This window comes from Apteryx rowi, unplaced genomic scaffold (assembly GCF_003343035.1).
Source record: "Apteryx rowi isolate R43461 unplaced genomic scaffold, aptRow1 scaffold_673, whole genome shotgun sequence".
In the NCBI taxonomy this organism is placed as follows: Eukaryota; Metazoa; Chordata; class Aves; order Apterygiformes; family Apterygidae; genus Apteryx; species Apteryx rowi.
This window is the reverse complement of record NW_020450953.1, coordinates 158925-182430: the sequence shown is the minus strand read 5'-3', so window position 1 is coordinate 182430 and position 23506 is coordinate 158925. Positions and strand designations below refer to the sequence as shown.

Genomic DNA, 23506 nt, shown 5'->3' with positions numbered 1-23506 from the left:
CTTTCTTGGCAGAAATCCCTCCCGATGCCACCTGGCCACTTTTCCGTCTCCCAGGAAGTTTCGCGGTGACCCAGGCGGGAACGCGGCTCGCCTTCGACGACACCCCGCCTGCTCCCATGGCCCCCACCCCACCGCCACCACCGCCGCCACTGCCGGCCGCGCTCCCCATCGTCGCCCGCTCACACCCGGCCGCGCGCGTCGGGCCCTGAGTCAGAAACAAAGAAGAAAACCCTCGTGGGCTGCGATTCGCCCTTTCTGGTGAACTCCAGACGTCACACGCGCACGGCTATAGATGGAGCTCGGGAGCCCGGGCGAGCCCAGTGCAAGCCCACGAGAGCTCAGTGATGGTGGTGGTGGTGCTGGCTGGGGSGGGGGGATGCGGTGTCGGTGTGGCTAAGGATGTATTACAGAGGCGGGCTGCTCTTAATGTAACTGGAGAGCTTCTGTAATCGACAGAGGGGGAAGACGGAGCGGGAGCGAGCGGAGGTACCCTGCGTATTTCCCAGCCGCGCTCTCCCCAGGAGGAGGCCGCCGGGAGCCCCTCTCCGCTCCCCGCCGCCCCCAGTCGCCCTCCAGCTCAGCTCCCCCCCCCGGGGAATGATGAAAAAAAATAATTCTGCAAAAAGGGTGAGTCGAACCGCTGCTTCGCTGGGGCTCGGCGGGGTGGGCGAGGCTCCCGGATGTTTTGGGGAGGGGGGCTTCGCTCCCAATTTCCCGTCGCTTGCTTTGCCGCTGCTCCCCCCTCCCTTTCGCCAAACCCCTTGCTCTGCAACCCCCCCCCCCCGACCAGACCAAAACAAACCCAAACCCCAACGCCCGTCTCCCCCTCTCTCCTGCTGCCCAGCGCCTCTCCTTCCTCTTGAATTCGCCAAGAGATACTACTCGCCGCGTAGCGTGGAGAGATGCAGTCAGGCGGTTTTCATTTTCAATCAGAAGGAAACGATAAAATAGAGAGACGCTGGCTCTCTGTCGCTGTGTGCCTCCTCTGCGCCGTACGCGTGCATCTGCTGTGCTCACGGACCTCATCCCTCTCTGCAAAGAAATCTTAAATGTAAACCCAGGCGTAGATTTCGCCCCTAGGATTAACTGTTCGTAAAAGGCTCCAAACCACAATTTTCACTGCAGTAAAAAAACAGTTAGTTAAAATTCTCTGCAACACCCTCCTGTACCTCTTTCCAGTGGCAAACGCATGTCGTGTGAGGCGAATATAACATAACAGCCATTCTTATATAATGCACAGAGTGAAACTGTGCCTGCGATTTTTGCATCGTCCCCTCGGTATTATTGTTGTTGCTTCACATCTGCAGGGGAAAATCTATGCGGAGTGAATTGGGCAAAGCACCTGGGTCCCGGCTTTGGTGGAGAGAGGGCGAGCTGGGGGAAGGGGAGGTGAAAGTTGGGCAAAGAGGGAGGGGGAAGAACGGCAGTGTAAAAGCACAAATAATACCATTTTCCCCCATTTTCTTCCCTCTCTCTTTGTGCTAGGGGCAACAGGATGGAAACCAGCAATCTGCGCAGCCCGAGAAGGTTGGCTGGGTGCGGAAATTTTGCGGGAAAGGCATTTTTAGGGAAATCTGGAAAAACCGTTACGTGGTTTTGAAGGGAGATCAGCTTTACATCTCGGAGAAGGAGGTAGGCTCCGTTTCCTTTTCCTTCCCCATCCCCCCCCCCCGGCCTCCCCTCCATCTCCCTTTGCATTTGAAAAGCAGCACGGCGGAGCCCAGCACCCCTGCCAAACGCCCCGGCCCCTCCGCCGCCGAGCGGGCCTGGGCTCTGCTAGGAAGGGGGTTTCCCTGGGGCTCCTCTCCCCCCTGCCCAAGTCCGGCCCGTCCGCTCCGGAGAAACCCGGCCTGGGTTGCCGTGTCGGCTCAAACAGCGACTCTGCCAGACAGCTCTGCCTGGGAGACATTTTCCCGGCGCTAGACACATGAAAGGATTCACTTAGCGAGAGTTAAAATCCTCAGCCTTCCTTTCGCCACGGGGGAACGGCAGTGCCGGCTTCCTTCTGGGCCTGTCCTCTGTCATTAAGTTTGACAGTGGTCTTGTTCTCAGCTGCTGCACTGCTCGATTTGGAAATAACTGTGGTCTCCCAACTGGAATGGAGCCATGTACCAGCCCCTTATCTCTTGTTTTTTGTTCCCCCCCACACCCTGAACCAAACCACAAAAGGACCAGGGGAGAATTTAACCACGGATTCAACACCTTGTTGAAGAACCTGCCCCCTCTCCTCCCCCTCGTCTCTGCTCGACGCGGGCTGGCGTTTGGGGTTTAATGTGGTGTTTACATTAGACTTAATTGGACGCGACTATCGGGCTGAGCGTTGCAGGCTGGGGCGGACTGCGAGCAGGCTGTCCTTGCGCAGCCTCCCCCGTAGTTTTTGCCTTGATAAATTCATCAGGAAGAACCCCCCCGGGCAGCGGTACTCCCCCCCTCTGATTTCTCTTTCAAAACTCATCTCTTGCATTAGCGAGGGCTGCGCGCGCAAGAAGAGACACGGGGGCTGTTTGGAGCGAGGCTGGTGTCAGCGAGGACAGGATCGGGGCCTGGGTCTCAGGGGGTTCCTCCCAAAAGCGAAGGCTGCTCTCCGAGGGGGACTGCAGGGCTGGGGGGGGGGGGGCGTCGTTTAGATGCAYGGCAACCCGGCCCCGCTTTATCAATTTAGGACCTGGAGAGAGAATAGGATGCCGAGCGTGACGGGTAATTTGCTTTAAAGGCTAATTGAATCACAGGGCATGGCAAAGTGCAGATGGATAGGGGGTTATTAGGACAGAGAAATAGCCTAAAAGCAGACTGAAAGTCCAGGTCAGGCTTAGCTGTGTGTCGGCATTTCGCGGCTCACTCCCATTGATCTCTTTGTCGCTTGAGAAGCAGAGAGAGGCAGGGGCTTGGGAAACAAATGGGGGTTCGGTGCCTTCGAAACGCTCCGGTAAAGAGACATCATAAACAAGAGCTGGATTAGAGACTGCCCACAGATCTGGGTGGCAACGAGCCACCGAATCTATGACGAATCTATAGATACATTCGCGGATGGGAACAGTTAGATGGAAGCATGGATGCATGAAGTGCATAGTGAGTGGCTGGCAATCTCTTTCAATTTGTGATCCCCCCAAATTTTTCCAGCAGCAATGCAGACTGTGTAATATATACTTCTAAACTGCAGGCCCGCTTGTCTCGCGTGACTCTTACAAGCAGTTCACAGGCCTCTGGGGCCACGGATCAGAGTTTAAAAACCACCAGCCAGCCAGATGACATGGTTGGAAGGATTTTACCTGCTGCCCGGTGTTCCACCCAGCTGGGTCAGCTGCTCTGCTGCATTAGGGCCCCAATTCAAAGCAGCACTGAAGCACATGCTTGAGCAGAAACGTACGTTAAGCCCAGTTAACTGGGGTGGAACTGGAGCCGGGACTTCCCTAAGTAACCAGGGCCAGCGCTAAACCATAGGGGAGCTGCTTGCTCTGATCAGGCTGCATCGGCTGTCCCATCCCACTTGGAACTGGCAGGAGGGGATCRGGAAGACACGACAACTTTTCAGGGTCCCTCTCATCCCTCCGTGCTGTGACCAAGCCACCGTTCCACAGGGGACGAGTCATATGGGTGGGCAGAGGGAGAACTTGGCCCCGTTGAAGCACACGGGAGAAGAGGGCAGCTGGGATCGTACTGTCACTGTCCCCACCGATGGGAAAGAGGCCTGAATGCCACCAGGCCACACAGGCTTCCTGGGACAGATTCCTTCTGCCCAGGTTTAGGCACCTCATCAGAGTACCCTCGCTACGGAGACGGGGGAAAGGCGCTTCTGGAGAGCTATTCAGCCCACCTAGACCTGAGCAGCCGTTACAGAGACGCCGGTGCCTGGGCTCCTAGCTGGGGTGCCTCGGGGAGCGCTCGCAGGGCAAGGCCAGGCCTGGGAAACCAGAGCTCCTGCGCAGCTGGACTCAGTGCTAGCAAACCCCTCCAGGGCTGGAGGAGCTGCTCCATTTGCGGGATCCTCCCAGACCCTCCATCTGCAGCGCAGACCGGCACAGCAGCTGTCCAGGACAGCAAAGCTGTGGTGCAAAACACTCCCTGCCTTAAGCAGTCTGTGAAYCCTCCTTTTGAAAAGAAGTATTCTGGATCTTGCCTGGGAAAACAAGAGTGTTTTCCAAAATACCGGCCACCCTGCAGCCACCAGCTGCCTGCAGTACCACTGGGATGTCCCGGACACCCAGCGCGGCTGGGTGGGTGGTGAGATCCCTCTCCAGCACCCCACCTCCTCTTTGAACCTTGGGTATCCCTGGAGAATGAGCTGACGGCAACAGGCTCTACTTGGCTAAGGAGCAGGAAAGCCGGTGCGAGGGAGAACGTATTCATACAGGAATCAACACCAGCAAACGTGCATCTCACCATGAGGACAAACATGTCTGTCTGTCCGTCCCTCCCTCCCTCTCCCAGACATGTCTCAGTGGCAACCTCGCCGATACCTGTGTGCTCTGAGTGCAGAAGAGCAACAGGGCGGTTTGGGCAGGGGCGCGCTAGGTCCAGGCAAGGAGCACTTGTGCTCGTCTCCGGCAGTGTGTGTGTATTTCCTCATGGGGAAAAACTAACGCGTGTGCCGCTGAACCGGCGCTGGGGCTCTACGCGCATGAACGTGTGTGTGTGAAGGACCATAAATAACACGCAGCAGCGACTGCGTATGTCTTTATATGGCAGAATCTGTGGCTGTGCAGAAATGTGGTTACAGAGGTAACGTCCGGCTGCGCGTGTGCGCGCTGAAGTGACTCCGTGCCTGTGGGAAAGAAGAATGCGCCTGTGTCGCTGGGTCCTGCGTCTCCGGGAATCTCGATATACGAGGTGGCTCCAGCCACCCGGCACGCGATACTGCGCGGCGCTGCCCGTCCGGGTGGACGCTCGGGCGTGTTCGTAGGGACAGAGGGCACGTTTGGCGCGAGCGCCTGTCTCGCTGCATTTCCAAGACTTTCTGTTCAAAGGCAGCCACGTCTTTTAACAGATGGTGCAGGGTTTTGGTACTGACCGGGCCTTTACTCCTTAGCAAAGCCAGGCCTGCACACACCAACGAGAGCTCAGGTCTGCTCTGGGGAGGCCCTTAGCCAGCACCCCTGGCCTCTCCCCACGTGTCCGAGGCTTCCTCTCCACTTCCCACCCTCTGCACGCTCGCTTTTCTGGAAGCAGGTGCCTGCAGCTCCCGCAAATAGCTTAATAAATTGGGATTTGTCAAGCAGAACAGGATGTAGCTGCTTTTGTGTTTTCGCAGAGCAGATTATGCCCAGTGGAGAAAATGGAGCCACTGCTGGGTTGTGCTGATGAGTTGCGCGAGAGGCTCTTAACTGCTGTGGGGAAAGGCCCCTCGCCTTCTGAATCGCCGCCGGTGTGGCTGGTGGGGCAGGCAGCAGATGCAGCCARAGAAAGAATTAAATAGTGGAAACTCTGAAGAGATGTGAATAGAAAACTCTTGTGGTTATAGCCACTACACAGGCTGAATCTCAGCCTGATTTCTGCAGCACGAGCACTGATGGCAGAGGAGACTCAACCGTCTGTTTCAGCAAAAGATCAAAGTCCTTCTCTGCTATAAATTGGCTTTGCTCCATCAAAGCCATCGGAGCAATGTGGATTTAGTGGATGGAGAAACTGGACCCTATTGCTTACGTGTTAACTCACATATTAACCTTGATGTTTCCTGTCAGTTCCTCTTAAGCTCAATAGCTGCTCTGGAAGGGAAGGCAGGTTGTCTAGTGGGTAAAGCGGGACTCCTGGCCTCTCGCTGTCAGCTCAGAGCACAGCAGAAGAAGGGTTAAATACCAGGACTCCCGGATTCCACCCTGAGTTCTGCCATGCACTAACTAAATGAATTTGAACAAGACATTTATTTATCTTTGCCTGGATCTCTGCATCTGGAAAGCAGGGCTAATAAGAGCACTCATCTCCCTCGTGCACAAGGTGCCTAGGAAGGGAAATTGCACGTCACACGCTTTGGGATCCCTCAGGAAAGATGTCAACTCAGGATAGGTAATAACGTACCAGGAAAAACAACGTGGAGCAGTAAAACTGCTCTGAGCTTAGCACTGGTCTGATTTGTGGATAGGCTTTCCAAAAGTCTAACTCCCACAAGCAGAGACAAATTACCAAAATCCCATTGGTATCCACACTGATACCTTCTGGGAATCCGTGCGCTTATTTAGTTGCCTACCTAGGACCTGGCCTTGCAGGTTAGAGGCTCTAGCCCCGGTTTATTAATTTTGGTTAGAAGGAAATGTGAACACCTGACAAAAGCCTAGGTTTTCTCCCTGATGGAAACCAAGTCTGTAAGGAGAGGAATTATATTTTATTAAACCAGTTGATATAGCCGAAAAATGCAGACGGAGCTTTTAAGTTGTCCCCCTTCATTAGGGCATCAGCCTTTGGAAGCCGTGCGACTTACTTACTCTACCTTTAACACCACCTAGAGCCTTTTGCTCCTCCAACCAYGCACCAAAATGGTAGCTGGGCCTCACAGCCCCTTTTCAGTCACAGGCTCCGAGCCTGCATGGAGATCTGTCCCCCCCGCCGCAAGCCGAACTCCGTGAACTTATGCAAAAAAACCCCTTCATTATTTAGCATTTGGTCAGCAGCCAAAAAAAGCGTTCAGAGCAGAAACACGCAAGGCGAGATGAGCCGAAGTGAACCGATCTCTGCTAAGCAAAAGAACACCTTCTTAATATTATTTTCGCATTCTTTTCCACTCGCGCTCCGCTGCACGGTCCCCTTCCCCCCGCTGCAAATTTCTGGTAATTGTTCTCTTGTTCCTAGCACAGCTTTGTTAGCGCTTTGCACTTGGGAATAGCAGTCAGACTAACGCAGACACAGCTGGGCTCCTACCACTTCCTGTCAGGAAGCCCAGGGCTGTCCAGACAGCATGAACGGACCCTGTGATGACGAGATGTTAATGAGGAAAAGCTTCTCGGGGCTTCCTTAAGCCTTTTCTTGTTTGCTACCAAAAGCATCGACTCAATTAGCACAAGAGCACTTGAAAAGTAGTCTGTTCTCGCTCCCCGTTCGTTACAGCACCATCAAACACTGCAGAACTGCCTCTCTCTGCCTGCAAGGGGGGGATACGCATTTAGAGCGGTGTCCAGCGTTCGCGGACGTGGCTGGTGCGTGCGCTGGAGCTCGCAAAGCGTTCGTGGCGTTTCCGTGCACGTTGCACGTGCGCCCACGGAACGAGGCTGCGTCTGTGCTGAGCGTTATGCACGTGCCGCCGAGGCGCGCGGCAGCACAATGACGCGGTTCACGGTGCGCGCGTTGCACTTTGGGGTGAACGCCTCCGTGCCACGTCTTCCGGCTCTGTGCGGTGCCCGCGGGCGGTAGGTCTGGGTAACATGTCGGTGCCCACCGCGTGCAATGGGCACAAGGTATTAGTTAGAGCCGTGCTGCTACACGCGTGTCTGGGAACAGCGGTGATGCGCAGGGTCAGTCTGGTGCGTAACCATCGGCTTTTGGGTGCCCAAGGGCAGCCTGCGACCACACGGCTGCGACCTGCTGCCCCATGCATCTCTCYCCCGCTCTTGCCCTTTGAAGCCTTCCCTTTCCCCTCCGCCTTCCTGCTCTGMCAAACCCCTGCTCCGTGGTACAAACTCTGCTCTACAGTTTGCAGAGCTAGGTGACAAGTTTCAGCAAAAAGTCTTTTCTGTCTCCATGGCACCGCCCAGCACAGTCGCATCAGAGGGTGAAAGAACATTTAGGCTGAAACAACACAGCCTGACTTCCTTTCCTCCAGCAGAGGTGATTTATAAGACGAGGCAGCATAGACTTGGGATTAGGGTAGCACCGAGACGCAGAAGACCTGGTTCGAGCACAGGGGCTGCTTCGGGGCCCCATCAKTTCTCAGGGTACCCGTTTCTGGTAGCCTGCCCCGGCTGATGGCTCTTCAGGGTGAGGGACTAGAGCGGGGAGCAACTTTCTGCTGCTGGYGCCTGGCTAGCTCAGAGCAGCAGCCTGGCAAGGAAAAGGCCTGGTCATGCTCCTGCCCTTGAGCTCCTGAGGTCACTGTGCAACCTCCCACTACGGATGCAGGTGTGCGAGTGGGGAGGCAGTACCTCGGAGCATTGCCATTCCTGCTCTGCTGAGGTCCCGAGGCTCTGGCTCAGACCAGGCTGCCGCTGTGCCGGTGACTGCACACACTCTGTAACCCACCCTGCCTCCTCGCCACACTTGCACCTTACCTGGACTAGAGAAGGAAGGAGAAAAAGTGGAGCAGCTGCAGTGTCCCACTGCACACGGGCCATTTTATTGCGTGTCTGTGGCACTTTACAGGTCTCTCTTACTGTACCTAAGACTTTCACAATACTCCCTGTATTTCTTTTGCTAGTTCCCCTTGCAAATTAGAACTGTCCCGTTACCGCCCTTGTGCAGCCGGGGAACCGAGGCTAACAAGGAGCCAGGGACAGGACAAGGCATCAGACTCGGCTCTCCCCTGTCACCTGCCCGTCCCCTCCCCAGCACTGCTTCCTGCCCCTGTGCCAGAGGCAGCGTTGCAGACGAGCATGGACCCCCAGCTTGGCAACAGCCTGGTTTTAGCTGAGCTCGGCAGGAGTTCCTTTCCCTTGCTGGATGGAGAACTGCTCAGCTCGAGGAAGTGAAACTTTCATCTCGGCTCGAGGGAGGAACATGCTGGCTGACACTGTCCCCTGAGATTGCCCATGTTTGGATTTGCAGCTTTACTGAGCATCTGTGGGTTTCTTGTTACACCCTGAGCCACATTTCGACCTCTTGTACGTCCTGTGGATACATTAGACTCGGTGTCTTGTGATTTTCTGGACCTTCCGCATTTGCTTTGACCATGTCGCATCTCAACAGGGAACTATCAGGCAAATCCCCATAAAACAAATCTCTGAGGAAAACCGCAGAAACTGCCTTGTGACTCTGCGAGCGCCCTTCCTCTCCCCTCCCAGCTCGGCCCCRGAACACAGTCCGAATCTGAAGGAAGGGGCTTCAGAGCTGTTGCAGGTGACAGCTTGACAAGGGGGGAAACCGTCACTGTCCACCAGCAAGAAATCCAAGGGGCAGTTAGCTTCGGCCACGCTACGGATCCTCCCGCTGCCAAAGTGCTGCAAAGCAAGAGAATGCACAGAGAACAGACCCTTGGAAGTGCGATGAGCTGGAAGGTTAGAAATAACTCCTCCAAGCCTTCGAGAGAATGTACTTCGGGTACCACGGCTCATGTTCTCACCCACAGAGCACGCACGCCTCTATAGGGTCGCTGGGCTATAGGGTCCCGCGGGGCTGCCCCCGGCGAGCGGCAGCTGCGGGGCGAGGCGTGCGAGGAATGCAGGCGGGGAGGGCTGGGCAGCGGCAGCTCCGCTCCTTGAACTTCAGTAACGCGCCAGCAATGTCAGCCTCAGCGCATCGCTCCGGGCGCGCGCTGCCTGCGGGCCCAGATTAGCCTGGGGCCGCGCGGCTGCCTGTGCGGCGCGGCTCAACCACCGGCAGCTGCCAAGGAGGGGTGAGGGGACTGCGTGGTCTAACRGATGCTGAGTCTAACGGATCTTGCTTTACGGATTTGGCTTTGTATTAGGCAATGCTGGAGAGCACAGATTCCTTCTCTATGCCTCAGGTTCCCTTTCCTCRCCTGGTCTGTTTGGAGGGTGGAAACATTTCCAGGACCCAGGCTGAACCTCAGGATAAGAAACTGTTTTGTCTTCCTAGGACAGGTGCAATATGGACAGCAAAGCCAGCCAACAGCAATGGCAGTAGGTGCTGGGACTTATATCCATCATCCTTTCCATTCGGAGCTTCCCTGTAGAGCAAAGAGTGCAGGACCCACCTGCCCACRAGGCCCTGATACCCATTAGCTCCTTGCATGCCAGTCACTCAGCAGCTGTGAGAGAGGAAAAACCTGCTGGCCACCTCCCAGCTGGGAATGATTTTGCTAAAATCAACCATCCAGCCCTCTCCCTTCCTCACACACTAAGCCAAGCGGTCCCTGAGTCCTCTCAGCCTCAAGACAACAGTGTGGGAGACCTTAAAGTCTAATGAAGACAGCAGGATCCAAAAACATACCCCCGTCTGAGAGGCAAGCACTGCTGCCATTGCCCTCTAGATGTTCTCCTGGCTTGGGCCCGTTCTCACAGATAACTTTTGCCGTCAGGGAACGCACAGGGAAAAATTAGCTGAGGCAGGGAGTGGAGGGAAGGARGTTCTCAAGCGGAGGAGGATGGAAGGATGTACAATATGCAGTCTTAACACAAATGACGTTCACATTAAGGAGTTCGAAGATAYGCGCCTGGGAACTGCTGCATCAGCAGTGACCCTGGGTCGGCCTAGCCCAGGCCAGGCCAGCCCAGGCCTTCTGCAGAGGTCCAGCTGCTTCACAGGCARGTGTGAAAACCCACGCAGTGGACAACAGAGGAAGCACTGGCCCAGACACAAAAGCTTTTTCTCGACCCCCTTAAAGGGGGCGTAGAAAAGAGGGACTGACAGGCCCTGGAGAGCCTGTTTAAACTGTCTCCCCCACCTAAGGCAGGGCCACCCTCACCTACACTCATCTGCGCAGCAGCAGTAGGACCCAGGCCCTGGGAGTTAGGGAAATGCAGGAGGATTAAACAATCTTCCCGAGATCCCAAGCAAGGCTGCAGCATAGCTGAGAACGGAGCTCCGGAGTCCTGCATTTGACCCAAGCAACAATGTGATTTCTCTTGTCCATAGAAACTCTTCAGCTGCCTCTAAGTTCTCCAGCCCAGCTGCATCCCCTGCCTGTGGGGCCCAAAAGGACACTTCTGCCAAAACCACAGCATTTCCTTTTATCAGCCATGAGCTGAATGGCCATTAGTACTTCTTTACTTGCTAAGATAGGAAGTCTGCCTTGCCTGATCTGTTTTGTTCAGAGTTTGCACCCATTTTTGCTTCCAAAATGCTGTGTGGCATTAAGCAGCAGAAACTTCACAGCCCTGCTCGATAAGGCCAACTGCCCATAGAGCCCAAAGTCCCGAATGCCTGCAAGTTTGAGAGCAAGAAACAAACTGTTTGGGGATGGGGAGCCAGCTCAAAGACTATATTAAGAGGAGATGCTTAGCCCTTCCCAAAATTTAGGCCTGTTCTTAGGAGTTTCAAGTTCAGCAGCTGAGACTGTAAAAATCACTCCTCACTTTTGAAAATCTGAGCCCTAAAGTCAGCAAAGGTGAAGAAAGCAAACAAGCATCATCATAAGTCTCCAGCACTAGGATTAACTTCGCAGAAGCAGAGCAACCTGGGCCCACGAGAGCTGTGCTAGGTCATCCTGACATAAAGGAAGATCAATGCTAGTGTACTGCCTCGGCCTTTCCCTTTACAAACCCCTTAGGATGACAGAAATCACACTTCATTCCCTTCTTCTAAGAACCGATACGTGAGGCTGCTTCCTCCCAAAGGTCTGTACATTGCCTAGGTGTTGGGCCAAATGCTCTGTGGGTGCAAATCAGGGCAGCTCCCTCGCAAATCAGAAGCTGCTCGATTTACCACAGAATTGATATTTGCAGCAGTCTTAGGACACCTTGCCCAGAGCAGGGAGAAGTACCTTAGCTAGGTCTGTATAGAGCCAGCACAGATCCAAAGGATTTATTCACATGGCTCCAATCTCTCTGAAAAATGTGTAGGGGGGACCCTGCAGGGCTGTCACCCACCTCCTATTGACGTAGGTGACAGTGATTTAGGCTTTGCTGACAGTACGGTTCCAGCAGGGTGGGGTTTTTTGTTTTTTGTTTTTTTTAAAAGAGGACAGGATGCATGACTATCTTCTTGTGCTCTTCCATCTCCGAGGTTGCTCTCTTCTGTAACTCATGCCCACCACCCTCCTCCTTTTTGGCCTCAGAGGCCTCCTACAAGGCCAGCTAGTACTTTTGAAATTTGCCTTTCACCTTCCTTCTCTCTAGTCTCACTGTCTGCACGCTGAATCCTCTTATTTTGCTCTGCTGCTGAGTTCTCTGCCTGGAAGTCTCAGTGCAGGGGGGATCAGCTGGCAAGGCCCCTTGCGAGACACGACCGCAATCCTTCTYGCAGGCAGCGAAACCGCTGCCGTTACATCACTGCTGTGGAGCCCATTGGAGGCTGATGCTGAGACCTCTTCACACCACGCTGGCAGAACAAAGCCATCTTCAGAGGGCTATAAATCACAGCCCCATTCACTTTATGACCTCATTACGCTGGCAAGGCTGCGTACGGCAGGGAATTAATTCCAAGTGAGCTCAAACTTACCTTTCCCCCCCAGGCTTCAGCTCTGGCTGAAGAGCAGACACAGCCTTAGGTGCCTATGTCACTTAGGCCCACATCCTTAATGATATTCAGGCCTTTGAGCTGGACCTGCCTACCTTGTCTGAAACTCAAACAGAAATGGGACCCAACATTGTTCCTTTAATGCAAATAGATATGCTTATTCTTAATCAGGGATGCATTTTATAAGCGGTCAATGCACATACGTGCCATGCTTTGGTGAATGATGCAGGAGCATCACACTGTCTGCGCACCAGGGTCTCCTGTAGCCCGTCTCTGTTTGTGCATGTGTGCTTGTGTAGTCGAGAGAGAGGTCTTAGAGTTAAAGCCCTGGCGCTTGTTAATCCAAGGCTTCTAAAGGAATAGTTATGCCTCAAGGGCATTTATCTGAACCAGTTACACACCTCCTTTCTGCAGACCCCTGTGGCTGTTCCTAGAGGCAAGATATTTCAGTCCCAGCTCCCCTGAGTTCACAGTACAGACTCTGTGTGTCTGAGAAAGGGAGGAAGGCCTGGGGAAGTCCCAGTGACCTACACGAGCAAACATCTGGAGTAAGGACTTCTGCSTCGGCCGCTGTGTCACAGCTGGGGGCTCAGAGGGGATCAGCTTTTCCTGTTGCAAATGAATAGGGCTGAATTCAGCCAAGATTCTTGGAAAGAGGTGGATTGTAGGATGGTTCTGAGGAGAGATAAAAGCCGATTAGAAATACATGGGGGGATATATAGACATGGATGCGTGCGAGCACACAAGAGACTTCTGTATTTGTTCATATAATAGCTGCTCGTGCACAATGGCTTTTGCTTTGAGCAAAAATAAGCAATAGCTTCTGGGGCTTTAAGAATAGGTATGTACCGTGATTGCACCCTAGTTCTTGGAGACAAACTTGGGGGATAGAAGGAAGAAGGGAAGAGATGGAACTGCAGTCATTATATAAGGCCAGATCATCAGTTTCTCTGTGCCTCTGGTTAGAAAGGTGGTTACAGCATTTTGGTGATACTTTTGCTTAAGTTCTACAGAGAAGTCATAGGAAATACTTTCAGAGTTCCCCGCTTTCAAGTCCTTTCAAGAAATCCGAGATTTAAGAACTCAGCACTGTCTGCCTTTCTGGCATTTAAGTTAAACTCCATTGCAAATCCCAGCCCATAATCTGCCCCCAGCCTGGGTCATTAAGCACAGATTGACATGGATTTGAGCCTGCTACAATTCTGTCCTTAGTGGATGTTGGAAACCAAGTTCTAGATTCCTCATGTTTACCATGGAAATAGTAGGGCTGCCAGGCCATATGAGTGGGGTATGAGGCTAGCACATTAAAGATAACAGTGAAAAGGAAGGCTGTATAAAAACTAGACGGGGCCAGGCAAGAGATGGGCTGCGGGTTCTCTTCTCACCTCCACGTGTCCCCTGAGTGAGGGCATCTTCAGGTTAGTGTCYCCTGGCGGATCCCTATCAAGATCCCCGGCTTCCTCCCTGGCTCAGCCACAGCCCTTGTGACCCCGTGCAGTTCACATCTTTAATCTGCGCCTCTGTAATACTTCTCTACAGCTGTGTGCCTGTCACACCACAGCTAATACAGGGAGTGTTGGGGAATGGAGGTGGAAGAGGTGAGATTTCTTAAAAGCTGTGAAATGGCCAATGATGACTGTACAAAAGACAGCTGAGAAGTGTTTATGTCAGTGAGAACCAAGCCCTGGCATTCTTCCTTCTTGAAAACTTTTTGTGACTCACCTGGTTGCTGAAGGTCTCCGGGGGCCTGGCCAGCCATCCAACAGCGAAAACCCAGCAACAAGGCTGCCAAAACCTGTGGTCCCAGCAGTCACTGGTGCCTCGATGAAGTCTGCCCATACCCTCTGCACAATGGACAGGACTCGGCAGCGGGGGAGCGCGGCACATTCATCATGTCAGTAATCTGGGACTGGATGTGCTTCATCCACCCCCCAAATCAGCTGTCAGCACAGGCTTCAGTAATGCCGTCAAGTTAAAAATAGGAAGTGCTAATCTTTATCCCTCAAACTTTTGTTGTGCTGTCTCCAGAAAAGCAACAAGCACTAATACGATCGCCCTTTGTAATCAGCAGATGAAAGCCCACCTCCTCCCAGTCTCCTGCCTCTGCATGACCCTCCTCCTAGCAGACAAGGTCCTTGCTGCTGGTGTAAATCCTATTCATTGGGAGGGCCCATAAATATAGAGGGAAAAGTCAGCTCATGCCTGCATGTCAGTTCAGCCCAGCCCCAGTAACCTTGGAGGTGGCAGAGGCCGTTAAGTGACTAGCCTAGGATTCCCAAAGGAATCTGTAGCAAAGCAGGAACTGACCTAGGAGATTGTGATTTTCAAGTTATCTTTCTAAATATGTCCCCCTTCATTCCAGAAGGGACTCAAGTCAAAGCTATCTTGTAGAAAACATTGGCTTCTCCCTCCCAAAATCAAGTGCATCACTTCCCAGCTAACAACAGTGCTATTGCTGTACTTGTGCCTTCGGTGGAAGACTCTCGCACAATATTTCAGTGACCACAGAACACACCAGAGACTCCACCACACAGCCGGTATATTCAAACTCCCTGTGCAGACAACAGTTCTGGTCAGGCATCCTACCCACTTGGAGCGGCAACCCTGTTACTGCCTGCCTGTACCCCCTCTGTCTGACATTTGCAAGACTGTAATTTTGTTTTGTTTTGCAGGTAAAAGATGAAAAAAACATGCAGGAAATGTTTGACCTGAGTGATTATGAGAAATGTGAAGAGCTCAGGAAGTCCAAAAGCAGAAGTAAAAAGAACCACAGCAAATTTACCCTCGCCCACTCCAGGCAGCCTGGAAACACGGTAYGCTTCCCTTTTGAGCACGTGGTCGCCCTCAGAAAGCCAAGAGCTGTTGGAGCCTTTCTTGGTGTTCTGCTTTAGGCCTGTCACAAGCCATTGGACTTGATGCAATAATTGAGGGGTGAAACTGGATAACCCGAGTTGTCTAGGAGTCCAGACCGTGTCTCCTGGTTTAATATATACRAATCTCCATTTACTGCAGCAGGAGCGATTGTAATAGCGAGGGCTGGACAGAGAAGCAGGGTTTCTACAGGGAGGGGATTCTGGTGCACTCAGAGCAAGTGTTTAGTTTTGGATCCATCCAGCTCAGAGTACTCTGACTTCAGGACAAGAAAGATATCAGAACATTTGTCAGGAGCAAGGACAGTGCAATTTTAGTGCTGCCACTCCTGACAGCTGCGGTTCAGCTRACTGGACTTGTTTATTCACGGGGGAGGCCAGGGAGGGAGGGATGCTGATGCTCCTTTGTTTTGCTGCCTAGATTCAGGCAGCAGCAAAAAAGCTGCAAGAGAATTTGTCCCAAGAATAGTTCCTGCCCAGCAGCAAACTAAAAAGTGCCAGGACAGGATCACTGCTACCTAGGACAGGGACTTTCCAGGAGGTGTTGGTTGCCACTGTGGACAGAGCGCCAGTCTCTAGCTACCARCGGTGTTTGCCATGCATGCGCACACATGAGCTGGCTTTACACTCTTCACCCTGGCTTGACCAAGCTTTCCTACCCTGCACTTTGCTAAGAATCCTATAACACCACTGAAATGCAAAAAGGGAAGAGAGGGGGTAAATGGAAAGCAGCTACACTGTCCCCAAGCACCCTGAGCGAGGGAGGCAATTGAACAAAATGCTGAGGACGCTAAACTATGGAGTTTCTGGTTCAAAAAACTAAGGATYCTGGACCATATTTTCAAAATTGCTCTGCCATCAGTGTGCATCTGACATACCAAGGCATGAAAAATCCAGCTCCTTCTGAGAGTGCCTACTGTATGTGCCTGTAACTCCAGACTGTCAAAGTTTGAGGTGGCAGCAGATATATCACGTGTGAGCAGCAGATGCACAGAACGGCTGCATCATTGTTTGGTGAGGGCAAAATCTAGGATAGTGTGTGGGAAGGCAGAGRAGGGGAAGGAGGAACTGCAGCCACGAGGAAAGTAAATTTGGTRCACAGCTTTTTGTTTGAAAAGCTGAGTACTGGGAGGAATCATGGTCTGCTTTTCAGAGGCCTGCCAAGAAGCAGAGAGGCCAGGTGCATGCATGCGGTAGACCAGTGCTGTTTTKCATGACTGGAGGATCAGGTCTGCTCTGCATTTTCCCGCAAAAGGAAGCCARCTGTAAAGGCCCTGTAGCTTTGCAGTGGGCAGGGCCAGTGTGAAAGGTCTCTGTATGAGTTTAGTCACTGGCACTGACCTGAATTTCCTCTTTTGTAGGCACCAAACCTGATCTTCCTGGCTGTGAGTCCAGAAGAGAAAGAGTCCTGGATTAATGCCCTCAACTCAGCAATCACACGCGCTAAAAACCGCATCCTAGATGAGGTGAGCTCTGAGGGCTGGACCCAGACTCCATTGCCTCAACAACAGTCCTGGGTGAATATTTTAGGCTGTGGGAAACAGGAGCAGCYCCTGCAACCCTCTCCGTTTCCTTTTTAAAAGAAGCGCAAAGCCACTGAGCTTTTACAGACTGCAGTCAGAACAGAGCCATTGACACCGGTCGGGAATAGCCTGATTCCCCCAGCTAYGGGATTAATATGCAGCAGTGATTGCAAAGCAATGGCACGGGGCAGTTGCCGTGGCTCTGTCCCCTCGCTGGTGAACATAGTCCCAGTAAGGTGTCTTCACTTTGGAGCCCAGCCTTGCCTTGCCCAGGGATGGTGGGACTATGTTTCGACTGGTTTCCCAGGGCTTTCGAGTCTTTCCTCCCGCCTGCTGCTCCTGGCTGAACACAGTGTGCTCTTGTTTACAAAGGAGATTTAAGTAGTGGAACTGAATTAAGGAATTAACTGAAAACCAGTATAGTCCTATGCTATCTTCAGAGCAGCCTAATAGCATGGTACCATCTGTCCAACCCACCTCAGTCCATATTCATCCTGCCCACCCCTCCCCTCTGTGAATCACTATCTGCAGGAGAGAGAGAACCAAGTTCATTCTCATCTTAATGCACATTTCCACCACTTCAACGGAAGGAAGGGGACTTACCGGACATTTAAATATTTCAGATCCTTTTCTATGTTCAAGGGTCATACCAGAAACCTTTAATTCAGCCTTCTCAGAGCTGTATGGCCTTTGTTTAACTCAGAATAAAATGCACCTGTAGTTTTGTCAGGACAAGTCAGGCTCTCCATTTAGTGAAAAAAAAGCTAAAAAAATCGTATTTGTCAGGATCAGAGAGACCAGGCATCAGGACACTGTGTGATAGCAATAGGAGGACTCTTTGGAACAGTATAGCTCTGCCTGGATGAGCACGTGTCCAGGCAAAGCTTAACTAGCATAGCTCCTACCACCTCCAAAGTGGCAGCATTATTGCTGCATGAACCCCCCCCCCCCAGTAACTATCACAATTATGCAAAGCAGCTTCTACTGRAAAATAAAGCAATATCAGTTCAACCCTTTCCTGGAGACAAGGTCTACATTTATAACCACAACTAGAGCTTTTAGAGACCAAGTTTAGATCAGTGCAACCATCCCCACATAGTTTATTGTGGTTTGAAGGAGAACTCCTTCCAGAAGGCTATGTCCTTGCTACCAGAGCYGCAGATCGAAACAGCATTTCAACACTATTTCACATTAATGCTATCGTGCCAACTACTTTTCAGTTTAGACTCGAATCTCAGATCTATCTCATCCACATTCAGCTTACCACAATACAGGCAGCCCACTGCTGTGATGCTGTTTGTTCTCATGGATGGCAACACAGAACCTGTAATGAAGGATAACTAAGGTCAGACCTCACAGGAAAAGCTTTATAGCAAAAAGCTACCAAAGCAACAGTGTGGACTGCTTGCAAGAGAGTCTTTGTCACTGCAACCTTTACAAATAGATTCAACAGATAATCGTCAGGAATGACTTAAGTAGATCTGATCCCCTCAGGGCACAGAGAGGACAGACTAGGGAAACTCTCCAAGACTCCTCCAGATGTCTAAGGTTCTGACAGAGGGCTGGATTCCCACACCCCGTGTTCCTGGCTGGCTCTACAGCTCTGCAAGTCTCCTTCCAAAAGAAGGTCACTTCACATGCATTCTTGTAAACACCCAGATCAGTGAATCTCAGCTACAAGTGTTGGACCACCAGTGCTCCTCGGGACCAGTTTATTGCCCACACTGTGCAGGGAGGTTTACAAACTAGTAGTCCTGCATGTGCCAGGGCTTGCTTACTAGGGAGGGGTTATGGTAACACCAGCTGGTCAGGTCATGCTCCCAGGCACGACCCTAAGCATGGCTGTTTGCAGCCCAAGTTTCTGCCCAGTTAGGGTTCCTGCTTGACAATCTCCAAAGGATCCTGGTCCATAGGTATGTGGGGAAGTTCACCCTYAGGCTCATGGTCAGGTCACAAGAGAAAGGGAAACCTGGAGGAATAAATGATCTGCTACAATGCATCTGGCTGATTATAGCTGCAGAAACTAGGAATAGCTCATATTTCCCATGCTCCCAGACACTCGCTAGCCTTTGTTCCCACTTTAGGTGACTGTCGAAGAGGACAGCTACCTYGCCCACCCAACACGTGACAGAGCGAAAATACAGCACTCCCGACGCCCTCCAACACGGGGACATTTGATGGCTGTGGTATGTATAATGAATTTCAGACACCTGTTTGGGTCAAATTCCCTTTTATCTATTTCATTTATAAGCAGGTAAGATCCGGCGGTTTTGAGCCCTGGCCTGAACTGAAAATTGTCACATAACTCAGGGCTCTCCTGGGGCATCAGATCTAGTCCTGCGTTCTTGTAGACCATTGCATTGCGGAACTCCTTTTGTAAAGTGGTAGTTTGCCATCATCGATGCCTGTTTTCCTGYGCTGAAAACAAAATGCTCCTTCAAGTTTCTCATGGAGAATTGCCCTACAGCTGGGGAATTGAATCATGGGTTAGCATGGATGACTTGGACAAGGCCATGCAGCTGATCTGTATCTCAGCTAGAAACATGAACCCAGCACTCCTGGGCCTCTCTCACCAGGTCACACTTGCTATTATTCCTGGTCCATCTCTGCATCCAAGTGCAGCTGATGCACATGTTCCGTATAAGAGACACTCAAAAGTAGTGTGCAGTCATCCCTGGTCCTGTGACAACAGCTCTTTCTTGTTTCTTCAGGCATCTACCTCAACCTCTGATGGCATGCTGACACTCGACCTGATCCAGGAGGAAGATGCCTCTCCAGAGGATCACAGCACTTGTGAAGAGAGCTTCCGGGTGGACCTGGATAAGTCAGTGGCACATCTTACTGCTGGCCGGCACCGCTCAGATTCGGAGAACGTCAAGTCAGAGAAAGGCCGGACAGGGAGCCTCCCAAGACGGGAGGTGACCTCATGGGACAGATCAGGGCAGCGCAACGACTCCTTTGACAAAGGGACCATGTACACTCCACAGGTCCCCAAAAAGCTCTCTCTTTCAGAAAAGAACAAATGTGCCTCCATGGAAGAAATCCTGTCTCGACGGGACTCTTCCACGCACCGGGCGGTGCTGAGGAGGGGGCTGGAGGCTCAATTTGCCTCAGCAGAACCAGAACAGCTGTCCCGGATACAAGAACTGGTTGCACTAAAACTGGAAAAAACTCAGGAACTGCTGACAGAGGTGAAGGGCTATGGGGAAGGCAAGAGAAAGACCAAGGATTCCAACACCAGCACCACCACCACCTCTTCGTCCTCATCATCTTCCAAGTCAGACTCTGAAAGGATCCTGCAGGAATCAGAGAGGTTGCTGGGGGAGGCTTCCTCCACCTGGAGCCAAGCCAAGAGGGTGTTGCAGGAGATCAAAGAGTTAAGGGACCTGTACAAACAGTTTGAACAGCAGCAGTCGGACTCGAAACCCAAACAGAGCTCACAGTCTCAGTACAGGAAGAGCATGATGTGAAGGCAAGCCTTGGGATTGGGAGGGAGGGACACGGGAGGGTGGCCATTTGGTCTTTTTTTTAATTATTTACAGTGTTCAAAAGAGTAAAATGGTGCCTGTTCTTACCCAAATTTGCTCCTCAAAGCTTGAACCCTTCCTTTCCCCCATCCCATCCCCTGATGAAACAACCCTGTGTTCCAATAAATTGTTTCAGTTTATACCTCCTTTTTTAAAAAGCACCCTTCAAACTGCGTGCCCCCAGCTTCTGTCATGCTTGGAGGACGGAAGAAAGCACCAGTTCCTAGAAAGTGCCCCTGCATGCCTGCAGCAGCACGTGCATAACGATGGGGACAGATGCTCCTGCGCTGTATAAGCCCTGGCTTTGCTGCTCTAAACTCTGAGCTGTACCCTGCATTACAGCTCCCTGACCAAGAGTGTTGTCTTGTTCGCTCACCGTCCTCTTGGAAACAAAACAGTATCCGTCCCAGCCAATGCTTGGAAGTCCCYGTTATCCAGGAACTGTCTTGAAGATGCTTGGAAGTTCAGGCTGACCTCAAGCTTTATGCAAGTCAGAGGCACTCACTGGACTGCAGCCAGCTGGGCTCTGTCCTGGCACAGGTCCCTTTTGCGAACTCCGGGGTCGGCAGCTGTTATTCTTGTGGTACATATACAGCCCTCCAGAAGGAGGGCAACAGGTATGCAATCTGTGTTCAAACTAACCCTGTCTGTCCACTGATGCTTTATGGAAACCCCCTGGCCCTGGGCAATGGGAGTTAGCAGCGATATGTCTTCCTTTCTGTGCAAATAGAGGATCAAAGCCTTGAATCTATCAGACAGCTGATATGGGTTGTTTTGGTGGGGGGAGGGGGGATGTTTGTTCTGGCTTTTCCATTTTCATTCCATTCCCCCTCCTCCCCCCCTTTTCTTTGAGCTGGAGGGAAATGGAAAAATCAGGGTTGTGTGCAAGGGGCAGCAGGAAACCAAGAGCCAAAGTAGTTTTAGTGGGTTTGAGTCTGGTCTCTCATGCATGCACACGCTTGGATTTTGCCAGTCTGAGTGCAGAGAGTCCTTGTTGCTACCCTAAGATCAGAACTAGCCCCACTGAAATGAAAGCTGAGCCTGCAAGGGAGCTCAAATACCCTCATCTTGGTGATGCCAAGCACTTTGCTAAATAGGTGGCTCAGTTTTCACGCCTTTAAGCAGAAAGACGAGAGAGGAGGACGTTAAGACGTCTCACAGGGCTTAAAGTACACCAACGTGGTAACATCCTTTTTATTATTATTATTATTATTTTTAAGAACCCAATTTCCTTGCCTACATTGCAAATAATCCACAAAAATATTAAAACCAACAGAGTTATTTCCTGGTTGCAGTTGGTGTTGTCTATTTGCTTTTAATGGTTGGCCTTCCTTGGAAAGGAGATTGGTTACTTTTGCCTGTGTCTGGTCAGCTTTACTATTCAGGCTCATGTTGTTGATATATAGTTGCCAGTGCTGCAAAAAAGCATTTCTGTATTTTTTTAAATTAGTCCTTTTCCCACCTTCCTGTTAGAATTACTAGCAGAAATATTACTGTTGGCACTAGGTTCCTGAAGATCTCATGATTTACAAACCTCAAATCTGGCCCTTGCAACCATCTTTTACTTGCTCCTGACCCTGGCACAGCCGTTGCCCACGCTTARAGGACAATTTTGAAAAGGCATCACTGATTTATCTCAGCTCCTGTCATAGAGCTACACACTACTGCTGTCCAGGGGTATATGTAGATATTTCACCTTTCCAGCATTTTAGTTCTTTTTTTCTTACCTTTTCTATCTCTTGAAGGATCTGCTGTGATATGTCAGAGGAAAAAAATATAATCCCTAGAAGAGATTAAAAAAGAATGCTTATGTGAGCCAGTCTGATAACACTCTTCCCATTCAGCTGTCTTTGATCAAAAGAAAAACATGAAAAATATGCAAATAATTTCCAGATGTGATGATCAGCATTAAGATTAGCCTTGTTTTCAAAACAGAAAAGCTAGTTTAAAAACCTGGATGTTCTAATTACTTTGGATTGGGATAGATGTGTGTTGTGACTGGCCTTCAGATGCCAGGCCCTGGCTTTATGTCAAAACATAAGCATAAAAACACGCCTGATTCTGACCGTACAGGGGTCATTAAATGCTCCCAAATCTTTCTTAAGCAAGAAGGTAAGATGAAAACCAATTGGAAACTTTCAGAATTTGTTCCCATCAGAAAGCATCATTTCTGGCATGGCCTGGGGGAAAGGAGCACCTTAGGAAGTAAAAACAATAACTTTTTGAGCAGAAAAATCTATCTTTTTCATTTGGGAACATTCTTGTATTAAACAAAATTTGGAAATTCCCTTAAAAAGCTCTCCATTCAAAACAAAACATTTTGGTTTACCAGTCCTCTCCCCCCACTTAAAAAGCCTGATTTCCTTCCCCCTCACCATGGGCAGTTTTTAAATTATTTTCACTCAAAACAAAATTAAAGTCAAATTATAGACTTCCTAATGAGGCAAAAATACCAAGTTCCAAACCAGTCTGATCACCAAGCTGTAAAAACGTCAACCTCTGCTGCCAAGCACTATGTTACTAGGCAGTGGCTGAGAGTCCCAGCCATGCACCTGAGCCAGAGCAGAGGGTACTGTATATTAGACACTTTACAATATCTATAAACTCATTCATAAGTTGGGAGCCTCCGGCCCTAGATACTGTACAAACCCAGGACAGCAAGCTCTCCCTCCCTCCCAAATGGACTATAATTTTGCCCTCCTTTTCTTCTTTTATTTACTTTAATTTTCACAAAGTTCTCCCCTCCGTCAATCCTACTTCTGGGATCGGAGACAAAAAGCCAATTACGCGYGAGAATGGCATGCGTAGGGAAAACATGCCAGTCACGTTAGTGCTGCTGTTCCTTCCCTTCGCGAGCACAGCTTCCTGAGTGGAAAACAAATGGGGAAGCTGTGGCTGAGATTGTAGGGGAAGGTCCCGAGGGCAGGAAGAAGTGGGTTGAGCCTGTTTCCTCTCACCCAGCGGGTGTAGTTCATTAACAGATAACAGCTAGCAACATTTTATTCTCTGTTTAGCCATAGAAATGGCTAAAGAAGAGACTGAGCACACAGTGAATCGGAGTCCGTTTTCTCTTACTGAATCACATTTCAAAGAACTGGGTAGGAATTTTGCTTTTTTTTCCCAAAAACCCAAACTGCAATAATAAAAATGATTCAGCTGCAATCACAGTGATTTTCTCTAGTCTCTTCTCAACACACCTACGCCAAGGAAGCCGCTCACGCCACTGAGGGTGCTTTGCAATGGGAACCATCTTCTAGGCCAGCTTGCTGCTGACCCAGGGGGGCGCTTGTGCCAGCGGAGCAGGGAGGTATTTAAGAAGCCACAACTATGCAAACAGATCATTCTTGGGACAGATTTGCAGTCCATGTAC

At 51.1% G+C, this 23506-nt stretch overlaps 1 protein-coding gene and 1 long non-coding RNA gene across 3 annotated transcripts in view; one reads left to right on the top strand and one right to left on the bottom strand.

The window, feature by feature from the left end:
- The first annotated feature begins 170 nt into the window (after positions 1–170).
- On the top strand, positions 171–20276 carry PLEKHO1 (pleckstrin homology domain containing O1). Its single transcript, XM_026085766.1, has 6 exons — positions 171–627; positions 1486–1632; positions 14889–15029; positions 16448–16552; positions 18694–18795; positions 19321–20276. The coding sequence occupies exons 1-6, from the start codon at positions 598–600 to the stop codon at positions 20077–20079; spliced, it is 1284 nt and encodes a 427-aa protein (XP_025941551.1). The 5' UTR covers positions 171–597; the 3' UTR covers positions 20080–20276.
- A 100-nt stretch (positions 20277–20376) lies between these two features.
- Positions 20377–23506, bottom strand: part of LOC112975526 — a 47432-nt gene continuing 44302 nt past the window's right edge. For both annotated transcript variants that reach the window (XR_003256655.1, XR_003256654.1), the window contains exon 3: positions 20377–21919. This is a non-coding gene — a long non-coding RNA (uncharacterized LOC112975526). The remainder of the gene's footprint in view (positions 21920–23506) is intronic.